The sequence below is a fragment of the Phaethon aethereus genome, assembly GCF_964289735.1.
Source record: "Phaethon aethereus genome assembly, chromosome: 2".
In the NCBI taxonomy this organism is placed as follows: domain Eukaryota; kingdom Metazoa; phylum Chordata; class Aves; order Phaethontiformes; family Phaethontidae; genus Phaethon; species Phaethon aethereus.
Window position 1 is genome coordinate 23394649 of NC_138582.1, and position 15822 is coordinate 23410470.

Sequence of the window (15822 nt, forward strand, 5' to 3'; positions counted from 1 at the left end):
ATGTCTCTAGGGTTGGGATGTATGATAAATACTAACATATATCAAAACAAGTAAGTGAAGATGTTCTCCTGTACACTGCTGATTAACTTCACAGAAATACTTAAATAATATAGAAAACAGTGGATCAAAATATTGAGGTCTTTGTTCCAATGACCTATGGTTGACCTTGATTGTAAGAGACAGGAAGTACCTTGAACTGTGAAGATACAGAGGATAAGAGCCTTTGTTCAGCCACTGGAGCCAGTTATTTAAGACTGTAACAACCCACTCTCCTAACCATTGAGGTTTAGCTACCAAGTTAAAACATTCAGCTTAGTTAACCTAGTTAACATTGAAGTTAAATGATGAGAGACACCAGCTGTCTCACTGTTAAGCAATGGTACCCGTTTCATGATTTGATACGAATCTTGTGACCTAAAGCAATAACATTACTTACAACTTTGTCAGTTACATAACTGTGTATTTCAATTGTGGAAGCAAACACAGGCTTAAATCCCAATTTCTACAATCATACTACACTCTGTACCCCAGATTCCTATCTATATTAAATATACACATTGTTATTCATTAAACTATTTACCTGCTTTACAGGAAATAACACCCCACCTTAGCAATTAATAAATAATTATTAATAATTTACAGCACCAAACTCAAACACAACTACTGTCCAGTAAGTGTCATTATATAATTCAAGTACAACCTCAAAACCTAAACACAACATATTCTACATATCCACTTTCGTATGTGATATGTAGGAAATATGGCCATTGTCAACCATGGTGTATAGAAATGGTCTCAAAAGAACAGGCAGTAATTACTCTTTATACTCAGAGCTACGCTAACAATTAATCTTCACGGTATCTTTAGCCACTTTTATAATGATAATCTGTTTCAATTAAAAACAGTGAAACAAGTATGGCATGGTTGATTTAATCCTACACTATTGTTTCAATAGAGCTATTCTCAACTGGATGCGAATGAGATTAGCATCATACCCAGAGAGATTAATGCCTTCATGCAATTCCCAGATGGGCTGGCAAGCGTGGTAATTTGCTCATGGCCACAGTGAATCAGCTGCCAAGAAACTCTGACTCCTAATTCATGCACAATTAATTAAGTCACGATAAATAAATGTCCTAACACATGAAACTAAATGAAGGATGACATTTTCAAGATTGATTAGATTCAAAGCAATGTTGAGAAAAGACTAGGTTCTTCCAACTGGATGCTATACTGATGGATTTAGATCAAAGGCAAGTTAAAGACACTTAAGTTGGTATGTAAGGATTTAGAAACTACTTTGCAGGAGGCAAAGGCTGTTTAAGTGTTAGTGTCTTGTTGCTACATGTCTGCTAGAAGTTGCTACTTCAACAGCAGAGCTGCAAAACAGAAATGCGGGTGCAGCTTGTGAACATGAGTGCAATGTCAACCATTCTTTGAACTACCAATGAAGATGGTATGAAGTAATTTGATATTGACTTAGGGGGGGCCCCAAATACTCAATGTCACTACCTGAGCTGTGGGTAATAATTGACTATTGCTGCCAGCAGCAAATATCAGTTATAATCTGTATTTTCTAACCTCCGTCAAATTTATATGGGTAGCTCCTCTAAGACAAAAGTTTTTCAGAACTAAAATTCACTGATAAGAATAAAATATTTTAGACATGAATATATATAGATTTAATATGCATCATTAGTGCATGCTAATTTGACAGAGGTAAAAGAAAACCATTGAAATCACATGAATTTGACTCATTAAAATAAGATGCTTTTAAACAAAGCAGCATTACTTTCTACAGCTTTCAAAATAGAATTAAGGCAAATACAATCATTTAAAAGCTTGTCAGACATTTTAAAAATATAATCAGTCTAGTATTTACAGAGATAAGAATTATATCTTTTGTCAGAGTAGAAACCAGGTTACTCCAGTAGTTTAAAAGACAAAGGTAGTTTAAGGTTTCCTGCTCAAGGACAATCTAGAGTTCAAGGAGCTGAGGGGAAAACAAAAAGGAAAAAAAAAAAAAGAAAAATGTAGTAAACAAGCAAATGGACCAAACAATGCTGCAATGGAAGATGTTTGCAAAGATAGGAGCTTTCACCTTTCTCCTTCAGCTGAACAGCAAAGGTAATGCATGCACTTGGACTTCCAAAGTCAACAAGTTGCGTTCGGGCTCTGAACAAAGCGTGGGGACAGCTTAGCTTGCAAGAGGAGCTGATTAACTGAACTGCTCCCAGTAGTCTGCTCCTCCCACAGCCATAAAGGTGTGGGAGCTGCCGGCCAGTCAGCACCTGAAGCATCTTAATTTAGAAGGCAAAGTAAGGCAGCAGCTGATCTTAAAAATGCTGTGCTGTAAACTCCAGCGGCTCAGGGACTGACAGGCCACGAGCCAGATCTGCGTGCAGTGCAGACCCTGGGGGGCCAGACCTTCATCACCCACCTCAAACTAACTTAGCCAGGCATTAGTTCAGATCACAGACCGTGCAGCTGCTCAATGAGCTGAATTACTATGATCTAAATATTCGACATATTTGCAACAAAATCACGAGTACATTTGCAAACTCTTCACCATCATTCACCCCTACGCCTATATATGCAATATACTTTAATACACATTCAGTTGTGAACCTTCATACTAGTTGTTCAAAGTTGATGGGACTATTAATGAGAAATCCAACCAAGACAAGGACAAGGCACATGGGGGAAGGTTTTCACAGGTCAGTAGGGCAGTAAGGCCCTCACTCTAAAAAAGGCAAAACAAAAACCAAAAAACCACTCTACCACCACAACTGGGCACTAAACTTGCCATTGCCAGTATACAGAGACACATACACAGAAAGATAAAGCAGGCTATTCTGCTTTTTACTTCCATGGGCTCTGTTTTGCATTAACTAGCAACTATAGAATTTCCTTCCGTAGTAAAACAACTTAGTACCATGTTTCCCTTTAAGTACTTCTTAAGTACAAAATAAAAATACATATATCCCTATATTTAACTATAACAAAGGTTAGAAATAGAAACAGGAATATTGCATCTCACTAAGAAGTTGTTCTGAAACAAACTAAAGTACAAGTATTCCAAAATACAATACTTTCCAAAATAGCTTATTAACAAAATTCACTGCATTTTGTGGTTCTAACCTAAATTATAGCTTGACCTAAATTACAGATATTCCAGCCTCTGCAATTTACAGCCCAAAACAAACATAAGAAAGTTTTCCCAAGCATTATAGAACTGAACTATTTATACAAAGCTTTCAATTATATATGGTTTTATCTCCATGTATACTATACAAAGCATAAAAGACAGACAAATATTAAGTCAACTGAAGGAAAGTATACAGTAGGCCCTCAAACATCTGAAGTCTAGGCAGAGCTTCATTACATCTGGACTGTGGTAACAGGAGAACATCAAAATAATTTTAAATCCTTCATGTATCTGCCACATATCACAGGATTCAATGGATTTATTACTGAACTTTGTGTAGAATACAATTTAGAAAATTACCAGTAATACTGTTAATAGACTGCCTGTTATCTGTAGAAAAGCCCCTCATTTGAAGGGAATTCCAGCAGAAGTCATTATTGCTCTGGTTCCAAAAGTCAGACCAGATTCATGTTTCCCCATCTTGGGGAGTGTGGACATGCACTTTAGCAGAACAGCACCACCCAAGTCACCACAGTAACCCTGCACCACGCTTTCCTCCTTGCCTACTTCACGCATAACCTAAATCAGGATAATGTCAGTCATGACAGGATTTGGTCTTCTCAAGCAACCTTCTGTCAGTCTTCTGCAACACCAAGTAAAGCAATCAAGAGCCAGATCCACAAAAGGGACTGGCTACTGCAACAGAAACTTGTGATGCCTAACCTCCAGGTACTTCACACAGTTCTCAAAAGCAGTTTCCTTATCCAATGACCACACACAGAGGCACCCAAGAATGACATCCACAGAATTCAGGAAGCAGAGAAAATGCTCAAGGGGAGCAGGAATCAAATTGTACGTATCTCCAAAAGTTAGGCAACCAACGCCAAGCTCCGAGGCAGCATTTATGCCACAGACTACTTCTCAGAGTGCTCCGGGATCCATGTTCAGACCATGAACAGTCCACTTGCCAGTCCATAAAATAAAAATTTAAGCCGTTGTAAAAAAAAAAGCTTCTGTCAATAGCTCAGTGACACATGTGCTCATGGGAGAGAAACTGGGGATCCTGAGTATTTAAGCATTTAAATAAGGTGATACAGGATCAACAGAGAAAAGCATGAAAGCCAGAAAAGCCATACAATCTGCAGTCAGAGATTTACTTCACTGCCAACTCAGCCTGCAAGGGACAACCAGTCAGTCCTCTTCCCACAAGATACTCAATCCCCCTTTTTTAAACCCAAGCCATGCTAATACTAAGAGAACACCAAGAGCATTCAATGCTCTTTACCATGACAGAGTTACCAGCATAGCAAGAAAGCCAGTTCTATGGCTGCAAATGCATCTGAACCAGCTCTGCATTGACCAGCACCAGCCCAGCCAGGTGCCATTTCTACATGGCTGCTGATCCTGCTCTGCGTCCACCCAGAAACACAGTTATAAGGCACAACAGATTTGGCTTAAAGCTGACCCCCTTAGACCTGAGGAAGCTCTGCAAGGAGCCACAGTTGCCTGCATCAAGTTTTCCACTTTGCAGACCTGGGCTAGCCCTGCTATTGGTTAGGTGGGGGCAGAGATACCATGTTCTATTGGGTTTGCATGGCAAGGGTTTGGTAGCCGGGGAGCTGCAGGGGTGGCTTCTGTGAGAAGCTGCTAGAAGCTTCCCCCATGTCTGATAGAGCCAATGCTATCTGGCTCCAAGATGGACCGGCTGCCGGCCAAGGCCGAGCCCATCAGCAACAGTGGTCGTGCCTCTGGGATAACAGAATTAAGAAGGGGGTGGGGGAAAAAGGCAACAGCAACCACAGCCAAAGAGAGGAGCGAGAATATGTGAGAGAAACAACTCTGCAGACACTCAGGTCAGTGCAGAAGGAAGGGCAGGAGGTGCTCCAGGTGCTGGAGTAGAGATTCCCCTGCAGCCCCTGGGGAAGACCATGGTGAGGCCGGCTGTGCCCCTGCAGCCATGGAGCTCCATGCTGGAGCAGATCTCCACCTGCAGCCTGGGAAGGACCCCACGCTGGAGCAGGGGGATGTCCAAAGGAGGCTCCTGGCAGGACCTGTAGCCCCATGGGGAGAGGAGCCCAGGCTGGAGCAGGTTTGCTGGCAGGACTTGTGACCCCATGGGGGACCCACGCTGGAGCAGTCTGTTCCTGAAGGACGGCACCCGCGGGGGGACCCAGGCTGGAGCAGTTCGTGAAGAACTGCAGCCTGTGGGAAGGATTCACAGTGGAGAAGTTTGTGGAGGACTGTCTCCTGTGGGAGGGACCCCACGCTGGAGCAGGGCAGAGTGTGTGGAGTCCTCCCCCTGAGGAGGAAGGAGTGGCAGAGACAACATGTGATGAACTGACCACAACACCCATTCCCTGTCCCCCTGTGCCGCTGGTGGGGAGGAGGAAGAGAAATTGGGAGTGAAGCTGAGCCCAGGAAGAAGGGAAGGGTGGGGGGAAGGTGTTTTAAGATTTGTTTTTATTTTCTCATTACCCTACTTGATTGGCAATAAATTAAATTAGTGTCTCCCCAAGTCGAGTCTGTTTTGCCCGTGAAGGTAGCTGGTGAGTGATCTCTCCCTGTTCTTATCTCAACCCACGAGCCTTTCATTACATTTTCTCTCCCCTGTCAAGCTGAGGGGGGGAGTGATAGAGCAGCTTTGTTGGGCACCTGGCATCCAGCCAGGGTCAACCCACCACCTGTATATAAACTGGAAAATCACCTGGCTTCTGAAGTTAATTCCCATGCTAATAGGGAACAATAAATGGCCACCCTCAGCCTCCCAAACCCAACAAAACGAAAAGTAACTGCATCCATTGATTTCTTACCCATATCTCATTTTTATGAGACACAGCTTGTCTCATAGCCAGCCAAGCAGTGTGTCAGTGTCCCAAGGTATGACCTGCTGGAAATACTAAAATCAGAAGACAGAGGCAAGAACTGCAGGTACTGAGGTAGATAAATGCAGCTTCATGGGCTTCAACTCAAGTCATCTGACTTGTGCATGCCTGACTGACATTTTTCTCTTACATCACAACAAAGTGAATGGATTAATGAAAGTTTACAGAAATTAGTAATCTTGATACTTGATACAGGCAGTACAGCATCAAATGTTTTCCTAAACTTCAAACAGACTGGCTTAGTCCCTAGAAAATCTGCACAAGTCACTTCTGTCATGCACACAGGCTGACAAGGAGGATGAGATCTTCTGAATGATTTCTCAGTAACACAGGAGCACACACCAACAAGTCAGATACAGCACTAGAAAACAAATGACCCAAGAGTCTGAGCCACAAACCAGAGATGGTTCAAAAGAACAATGGAAAACTGGATGGCAGCTCTGGTTTGTTTGTGTTTGGGAAGCTTTCACCATGTAGCCAACTTTCTATATACTTAGCATCCAATGTCAGTTGTACATTTTGATCCAGAGTAATTTTCTGTAAAAATCACTGCTTCTGGGAAGATCAGTGCACATGCAAAATGGAAAATCAGGCCTTCCACTTTAAGTTCACTTCTACTAGCCATCACCTTCACTACAGCTTGAAAACTTAAAATAATAATAATTATTATTATTCAGAGTAGGTCATTATTGTAATGGGAAAAGCAGTACTTTTTTAAAAAATACATACACAAAATCTCTTTTGAAAAAAGTGATACTTCATTCTTAAGTATTTGTTGGAAATAGTTCTTATCGTCCACATATTTCTTTTGTGGCATTTTTGTTCAGTTATTTTTATGAAAATAAAATGTCTAAAACAATTATAACCTGAGTAGTTATAGATTTTTGCTCTGGAGACATATTTAAGCATCTTAATTAAACTACTTCTATTTAGTAATTTTTATTTACTTTTAATTTTTATTTTTTCTGGGACACAGGCCAACTTGGGAGGCAAGAAAGCAGGAAAAACCTTCCCAGGGAGGTGGAGGAGTCACTATCACTGGAAATGTTCAAAAAAGGATCGATGAGGCAGCTGGTAAGGAGATAAGCCAATTCCTTTACTCCACTACTTTATAATCAATTCTTCCTTCCTCCAAATGCAAGATACCCAAATATAAGAAAGGGCTCTCTTAACAGAGCTAACAATGTTACTACAGGAGCTTCTTTCTGCATGCACTGCTTCACAGAGTCTCCTCCATCCCTGCAAAATCTCCACCCAAATCCGTGACAATTTAAACTCCTGGTAGTGAGATCAGTCAAAGAGAGGCTGTTTCACAACAGCTCGTTGCTCACTGTAGCACAGAAGTAACTTGATGGCAAGTTGTTGAAGTACAGCCTGGTGTGAGCTTTTACCCACCCCTCACAGGACCCAGTCTAAACAGAAACAGGTACACCCCCAGCACCTCCATCACACTGCAGAAATCTTCACCCATGAGAAGCTGGGGGCTGTAGGGAGCTCACACGCCATGCCACTGTACTGTAACCTCACAGGCAGTCAAAAACTCACATTTGCTTTTCTTCTTCACGCAGATGCCTCTGATAGAGGGAGATGCATCCACCTGCCTATCGGAGGCATATGCAATGGCACCTCTTCTTTCTCCCCCTTCCTCCAGCATCTCATTCCTAGACTGCAGGCAAAAGGCAACACACTCCCGGGGGGGGAGGGGGGGGTCACCCCTGAGGTGACATTGCAGGTGGCACTGGGGAAGGTAGTGCAGGTAGTCACTGACAGGCCCATGAAGGGCATGGAAAAGGATGAGAGCAGCTCTTGGCCCACCCTGCTAGTGAAGGATCAGGAGGCTTTAGACATGTGACAGGGGTGGCAGTTTCTGCAGGAGACCTTCCATTTCCTTCCAGAACTGCCAAACTATTGACTATAGCAGCAACCAGTGGGGCAGATGCATGAAGGCCTGTAAGAAGTCAGCCCAATCCTAGACAGAGACCTCCACCCTTACATGGAGATGATCTTGAAATTGCACCTTTCTATGTCTGAAAGCTTTGTACCCACTGCAGGCTTTCCCCGCTCCAAGGGTGATGTGTTCCCACTAGTCTGGGCTCAGCTCCCAAGCCCTAACCGCCTTCTACCAATGAAGGCAAAGCGGTTCCAAACTCAGTAGCTCAAACAGTCAGCGTTTTCCTTCTCTATAAAAACAGCTTTAGGGAAGCTTGCATTACTCCATTCATTAATGATCTGTGATTCACAGGTGTCCTCCTGGAGTAGGCTGCAGCCACAGGACCCATGCCTCCACACTTACGGTGCCTTGGTTTAGGCAGTGACCACACAGCATATGAGTGTGGAGAAGAGGGGGTCCAAGACACAGGCTATACAATGAGATTCAGAAACCACCAGGGCTTGCAGCTACACATGAACACTAGACAGGGCACTATGGAAGGTACAACAACCTGCAGGAGACCAACAAGAACATATCACGGTATTTCCCAGAAAGGTCAGCTTTTAAGAAAGATCTGCAGGACAGCCTTCTGTAGGCCAACTCCAGACCTCATGCACAGTAGGTTCGGCCTAAATCCAGTTCAGAGTAAAACCCCTTAGTCTCATGCAGTGGACAGGTAAGTGTGCTAACAACTTCACTGAGTGATCCACTCCTATAACACCAAACTACTTGCTAGTGTAGGCATAGCCTCTGAACATGGATAAAGATGAGGCTCTGGGAATCACACTGTCAGCACTATCTCAGTGAACCCCAGTTACCACAGGGTAAATACCCCCTTTGTCAAGCATGCATTACTTTGGACCCCCACGCATTCTAAGCGGCATCCTTTCAGAACAAGGGAGCAAGGCAGTACTACTCACATTATCAAGTAGACAAGGAATGCTATTCAGACAAAGCAGCATTAGATTTTGCAGATGACTGATACGCTTAAAGCCAGTGTAATAGGATTACACACATTCGCCTGTCTGGTTTCAGACAATCTGCACAAGCTAATCACACTTGATGAATGGCCTCAGTACCACAGGTAACAAATACTTCTTTAGTGGCTATAATTCAGCATACCCACTGAATCAGCAAAGATGGTTTATGAGTGTGTTATTGTGTCCTGGCTTCAGCTGGGATAGAGTTAATTTTCTTCATAGCAACTAGTATGGGGCTATGTTTTGTATTTGGGATGAAAATATGTTGATAACATACTGATGTTCTCAGTTGTTGCTAAGCAGTCAAGGTCTGTCCAGCTTGTTGGCCTGCCGGTGAGAAGGCTGGGGTTGCATGGGAAGCTGGGAGGGGACACAGCTGGGACAGCTGACCCAAGCTGGCCACAGGGATATTCCATACCATATAACATCATGCTCAGTATATAAAGCTGAGGGAAGAAGAAGGAAGGGGGACACACACGTTCCGAGTTACGGTGTCTGTCTTCGCAAGTAACCATTACGCATGATGGAGTTCTGCTTCCCTGGAGATGGCTGAACACCTGCCTGCCAATGGGCAGTGGTGAACGAACTCCTTGTTTTGCTTTGCTTGCATACACAGCTTTTGCTTTCCCTATTAAACTGTCTTTACCTCAACCCCTGAGTTTTCTCACTTCTACGCTTCTGATTCTCTCCCCCATTCCACCATGGGGGAGCAAGTGAGCAGCTGCATGGTGCTTACTTGCTGGCTGGGCTTAAACCACAACAGTCCTTTTTGGCACCCAACATGGCACTTGAAGGTTTGAGATAACAACAGATTTGACTGGAATGTGCTAGATCGATTTTATAGCCAATATTGCTTTTTCGCAGGCTCTTGTGCTTGCCATGGGTTTGCTTTCCTTACTATATATTAGAGTCTACTGCCTGTTAGTGGCTGCTTTTTGCTTTTGCTGCTTGCCATACTGCTGTACTGCTTATCATCTGACTCTGCTGTGCCTGGGAACATTTTGATAACAGCAATGGCCTTGCACCTGGGCTAGCTGATGGCCAGGGCATTGCTGCTGTTTCTGTGCTGCTGTTCTGGACAGGCTGGAACTCCAGTGTGAACTTCAGTCAAAGGGGCTGTAACCTGTGGATGAGTCCACACAAGAGCAGGACACCCCAAAGCGCCTGTGGTCATAGATAAGCGGATGCCAGAGTGGGTATATCTCGAAGCGTCAGTCATACCGCTTTGTATTTCCCTTGATCCACATCAAGTGTGTATAAAAAAAAAAATTACTTTGGCATTCGGCAACTTTAATTTAACAAGCAGCAATTTAGCTGTTTCACCACCAAAATCTTTTGCGACCACCGTTTAGTCTGATAAGCTTGAATTAGTTTGTACTAAGTACCATGATGTACAGCATGCTACATTTACCACTTTTTACACGACCCTTCCCTGCCCCTTAGTACCAGTCATATTTGGTAAAGAAATGGCAAAAATGTTACAAGCAAAACATGAATTAAAGAGGCCCTTGTGCTTGTTCCATTGGGTCAATGTCCACATGTCTGCACCCTTTCTCCAACTTAGGCACTGAGGCAGCATCAGGGACAAAACGTAAGTCCAGACGGATAGATAATATTGATTGCTGTCCTAATTGAAGCTGAGCTACCAAAAACTTAAGAGCAGAGATTTAAGATTCAAGTTTTAACTACTAGTGTTTTACGTATTACACCAAACACTGCTGATACGGGGTAAGAGAGGCAGGATGCCCCTCTGTAGAGGTTTCAGTAAATTCACACCTGTGCTATTTTGCAGAACATCCCAGTAACAACCTTCTACACAAAACAGCACTTACTTCCCCAACACTCACAACTTACAGAAGGTGGGCAGCTTCCTCCTCCCTGTGTGCATACACACACACATTTATGTACTGGTTTAAGCTTGCAAGACACCAAGTTTCCAGCTTTTGGAAGTATCTTCATATTGAATTAATTGTAAATCTATATTTAGTAGCAGCAAGTTAAGTGACTACATTAAAAATTGTAACTCACAGAATTTCAGTATTAAGCTTTTGAAGGTTCTTCTTAATCCACTTCAAGCTGGTTTTGTTGGTTTAAACCAACCCTAGTTCTCATACAGTTTTTGCCACTGCTGCATCCAGTTGCACTGAACTCTCTATAGACACACACACACACACATTCTGGCACATGGTCACAAACTCAGAAGTGAACGGAAAACTCACTGAATCATTTTCCAGTCTGAAGTACTTTATTGTTCTCTGTGGGACATTTTCCACTGTTTTGTATAGTCTGCTTTAAAAACTCACTGGCAAGCCTTTTGTCTTTGTACTGCTACAGACCTGCAAGATCTTACTAAGGTCAGGAAGTCTTAAGGGCTTGTCTACAGTGGACACATTCCAGAACTGTGGCATAACAGATTAAGAGATATGAACAAAAAGTTATGACACCATAATATTCTCTGCCTTGCTGGAACTAATGCCCTTATGTTGACAGTTTATCCCAGGATAGTTAAAGGAAGAATTACTTTGGAGTTAGAAGTGACTTGGTTTTGAGGATGACCACGAGGGGGAGTTACACCCATTTAAGTATAGCTATAACAAACCACCTATTCTGCTATGTGCACCCATTTTCCTCACTAGACAAATCCTAGATCTTCGGCCTCCCAATCTGAGCAAGTGGTAACATGAGCAGTGTTACTGTTAAACTGCTTTGAGATGCAGATACTGTAAGCATCTGCAAATAATAAGATTCCACTGTCATGCAGCTGTTTAGCTAGCATACACAAAAACCCCAAAACTTCACACCACAAAGTCATGTGGTTTTACTTTCCTAAAATGACAATTTGTTGTATAAACAACACAAAACTAATCTAAATATAAAGCAAAACTCAAGTAGTTTAAACTCAATCCAAGTCAAAAGCTCAGAATAAAATAAAAATTTAAAAAAAGGATGCATGTGTGGGAGGAACAAATGGAAATCATGAATTTTCTATTGCAGAAAATAAGATCCCAGAGGGACTATCATCACTAGCCAGAACACCCATAACAGAGGCCATAAAATTGGGTTAGTCTTTTTTCCTGCTCTAATCAGTTTAGTGTTCTGGTTTATAGCACGTAATTTTGAAGAACTGATACATGACACAGCAATGTAAGACCACACATCAGCTGGTGATCCAGCTGATTTCCTGAAGGACAACCACCACTTGAGACAGTGGGTCCACATGATCCTCCCCTGGCAAATTACTGTGAAGACACCATCCCAGAAATGACAATTTTATACCTTCCCAGAAAGTAGAGAAAGTGTACAGAAGTCTTAGTGCTCCAGCAGATAGAAAGCACAGCTCTTCTGGCTCTTAGACTCCCCACAGCAGAACACACCTATGGAGCCTTGAGAGTGGCATGTAGGAGAGTTACCACTCTTCTGGAGAATGAACTTCACCTTCAGGTGAGACTTGTCCCCTTGACAATTCTTTGTTCTTTCTGGGAGTAAACACTTCAAATAAGTAATGGGAAGAAGTTGCCAGAGGGGATAGCAGCAGCAAACAGGACTAGCATCAACGTCATTTCTACACAAAATACTTTTACTTCTTGAAGAATTCTCCACCATGTTTGCTGGGATTGCATGAATAAGCAGCTTCCTCAAAGTCAGTTAAGATAAAGTGAGGAAAATATTACAAGCCTCAATCTCAAACCCAGCATTTACAACCTAAGACCATGCCCAGTCTTGAGAACAGTCTGTGGGGAGGGGAGCAGGAAGAGATGGAAATAAAAACGAAAGCCTTTAAGCATTCCTACCGAGGATCAAAAGAAAAAAGTTTTAACCAACATACTATTAAAATTCTTTCTTTGGTATGAACAAAATTTGGACTAGCAATTATGGAAAAATTCAAGCTCTCAGAACAACAGAAGTCTCCTCCACCTCCCAACCCTCTGCCTTTTTATGGCTGCAAAGTGAAATTAAACAATATTCCAGAAGTCAATAGCTCTTCCTCCTCTGCTGTAACACCAAGTGTCCTGACAAGCAGAACCCTTTCACAATCCCGAGAACATTCCCTGTTGCAGTCAACCATGGACAAACAATACTGGTGCCATTACTGAATACCATGTAGAATCACATCAAAATGTGTGACTCGGAAAAGGCCCAGAAATGAATTGCCCTAAGTTTACCATATTAATTCCAATCTAACCACTAGCAACAGATTCGACATGAGCAGCATATAGAATGGAGGGGAAACTTCCTTATCCTTTCACCAGCAAACCAGGTGTCTGAAAAATTCAGTTTGACCAAGCAGTCCATCAGCACTGCTGAATCACAGATAAAGGCATGCAGATCAGCACACATACACATTTAGGTAGTTTAGAAATGTCTGCACAACACTGGAGTAGTGAGGTGTACCAAATTAGAGGCCAGACAGTGGCAATGACAGACACCAGGAAGCAAATGAAACAGGGTAGGGAAATCAAACCCTAACAGACGCTGTTGTCACACAGCCACCCAGTCAGTTCGCTGAGTACTGATCAATCACTGCAGTAGCCAGAGGTGGTTATAAGGGAGACAGGATGGAAAAAAGAGAAAACAACAGAACTTCTCACTACCACACAGTTTTTACGAAGTAGCTATATGAGAACAAGTAAGCCACGAACCCTTTCCAAAAAGGAAAAGGTTCATGTTCTTCTCCATGCAGAAGTTATGTGCTAGGCACAAGTTACTGACAGTTCAGAAAAGTCAGTCATAGCAAACTAATAAAAATGGCTCTATGGTCCCTCTGCTGTAACAGCAGCATGACTGGAAGGCACAAATACTGACAAAAGCTGGCTCAACAGCTGTAGTTAAGTCACACCAAGTACGAACCAACAGCATACCTGACAAGAGAAAGCAAGATGCTGTAGAAAGCATTCCTGACAAACCATGACTGGAGAAGGCACTGCACAGTTTACCACTGAAGCCTATAGCCTGCCTTTCAATTTAAAAACCCATAGTTTATCTGAGATCTGCAGATGAATTCTGTTGCTTGCATACAGGTGTCTTAACATTTGATTTCCCATACATCTACACAGGGCTGGCAAACATGACACGAGACCAAAGCCTGTGCCCTTCCAGGCTGTCAGCTAGAGGCCAAACAGGGAATCCTGACTATCCCAAACACCACTAAAAAAATGTTTTGGCAACTGAACCAAACTCCACCTCCAAGCTCAGTACAGAATATGCAAATAAGATTTTAGTAATAGTAGCCACCTCCAATACCACCTATACTTTTTTTTTTAACCAGAAACTTAAGCTTTCAACTCACTTCTGTTTCACTCTCTGCACAGCACAAGATGGTAAGCTTTTCAAGACCTGCGTTAAGATGTTCCCCCTCCTCTTACCACTGAAAAGCCATTATTAAAACAGGTTTAAAACTTGTTTTACAAGCCTCTCACCCAGAGAGGCTCTCGCCCTTTATACCTATTGCTATCGACAAAGCCTTTCCACAAGGTGGCATATGCTCAAAGGAGCCGTATGTTACAGTCAGCTCAGGTAGGAAAGTGTTTGTTTTCCGGGGAAAAAAAAAAAAAAAAAAAAGAAAAAAAGAGGAAAGTTGCTCTTTCAGACGGAAGTTTCAGCATTCAGTCAGAAGACAAAACACAAAAGCCACAATGGAGAATAGGGTTAAGAGTAAGTTTAGGTACCTCTCCTTAGCAGACATAAACTAAGACAGGAACAACGAGCAACTTCTAAACTCTGTTTTTATACCACCTGAGTTCAAGCGGAGCAGGATATCATAAGCTATGCCCCCAGAGAAGTTCAAGAACTGCTCTGTTTCTCAGTGAGGTGCGTGGGCTACATGTGATCAGCTCTGTCAACGAGCTCTGAATAGCCGCATTGCTGCACTACAGCCATTCCTCTTCCACTCCAATACAGGATCCAAGGCAGGGGGCGGGGGGAGGGTGCCTAGAGCTCCCTCACACAATGCTTGTGCAACCAAGCAGCTCCAGTGCACTCCAAAAAAATTTAAAGAAACATGTAGTCACTAAACGTTATCTGCCTTGTCATTTGGTGCAACAGATACCTCAAACCATTTCTCAATGACAAAAAAGACTGTTTCACAGTGTTTATATTTACATACTACAGCAGTGGTGGGAGAACTTACCTCCATTTGGAGAGCAGCTGTGTCCTGATCATAGTGCCCCATGATATTTGGGAAAAAAGTCATATTGTAAGGCATTCCTGAGCATCTGGAAATAGTAATTGGCTCACATGTGAATAAACTGTGCCCTTGCACCACAGTCAGAAGTAAGCTGCAAGTCACAGAGAACACAAGCGCTCCCATCTTGTCAGGATCTCCAGCTTCAGCACATAGCTCTGTTCAGTAGTTAGACAGACCGGCTTTGCACAAGGAGAAAAACACGCATCTTCCCTTGCCGGCTCCAGCACAAAGCAAGGATGCGGGCACCAACGCAGGTCAGACTGCTCACCGCTGCTTTAGGTATTTCCTCATTTCGGCTGACGGCGATTTTAATAAAACCCGTCTTCTTCCAGCCTGGGCGCTGCAGAAATGGGAAAAGACGGGACAGAGCAATTAACCGCAGGACAAACCCGCCCGCGACCACCCGTCCGAAGGCCGAATTGGGCCTCCTCGGAAGCCCGCAGGAGACAGGGCCACTCCCCCCGGGACCAGACCGCCCCCCTCCCCACATACCCGCTGGGGCCGCGACGCAGCCCGCGCTCCCGCTGCCCCCGTCCCGGGGGGCGCCGCCTGGCCCGAGGGGAGCGGCGCGCTAGGCCCCGGAGCCACCGCTGCTCCCAACGCCCCGCTGCCGGCCGCTCGGTTCCCAGCCCCGCCCTGGGAAGCGGCGCCCGCGGGGCCGGGCGGGGAGCCGGCCGAGAAGTCGGCCCAGGAGCCGG

General features: G+C 43.6%; 1 protein-coding gene across 1 annotated transcript in view; it reads right to left on the reverse strand.

The window, feature by feature from the left end:
- The window catches only part of FZD6 (frizzled class receptor 6), a gene marked incomplete at both ends in the record, with an annotated part of 28745 nt that extends 13498 nt beyond the window's left edge, over positions 1–15247 (reverse strand). Inside the window, one exon of the mRNA XM_082015244.1 lies at positions 15068–15247. Coding sequence (XP_081871370.1) covers positions 15068–15247 — 180 coding nt within the window. The remainder of the gene's footprint in view (positions 1–15067) is intronic.
- Between the last annotated feature and the right edge of the window lie 575 nt (positions 15248–15822).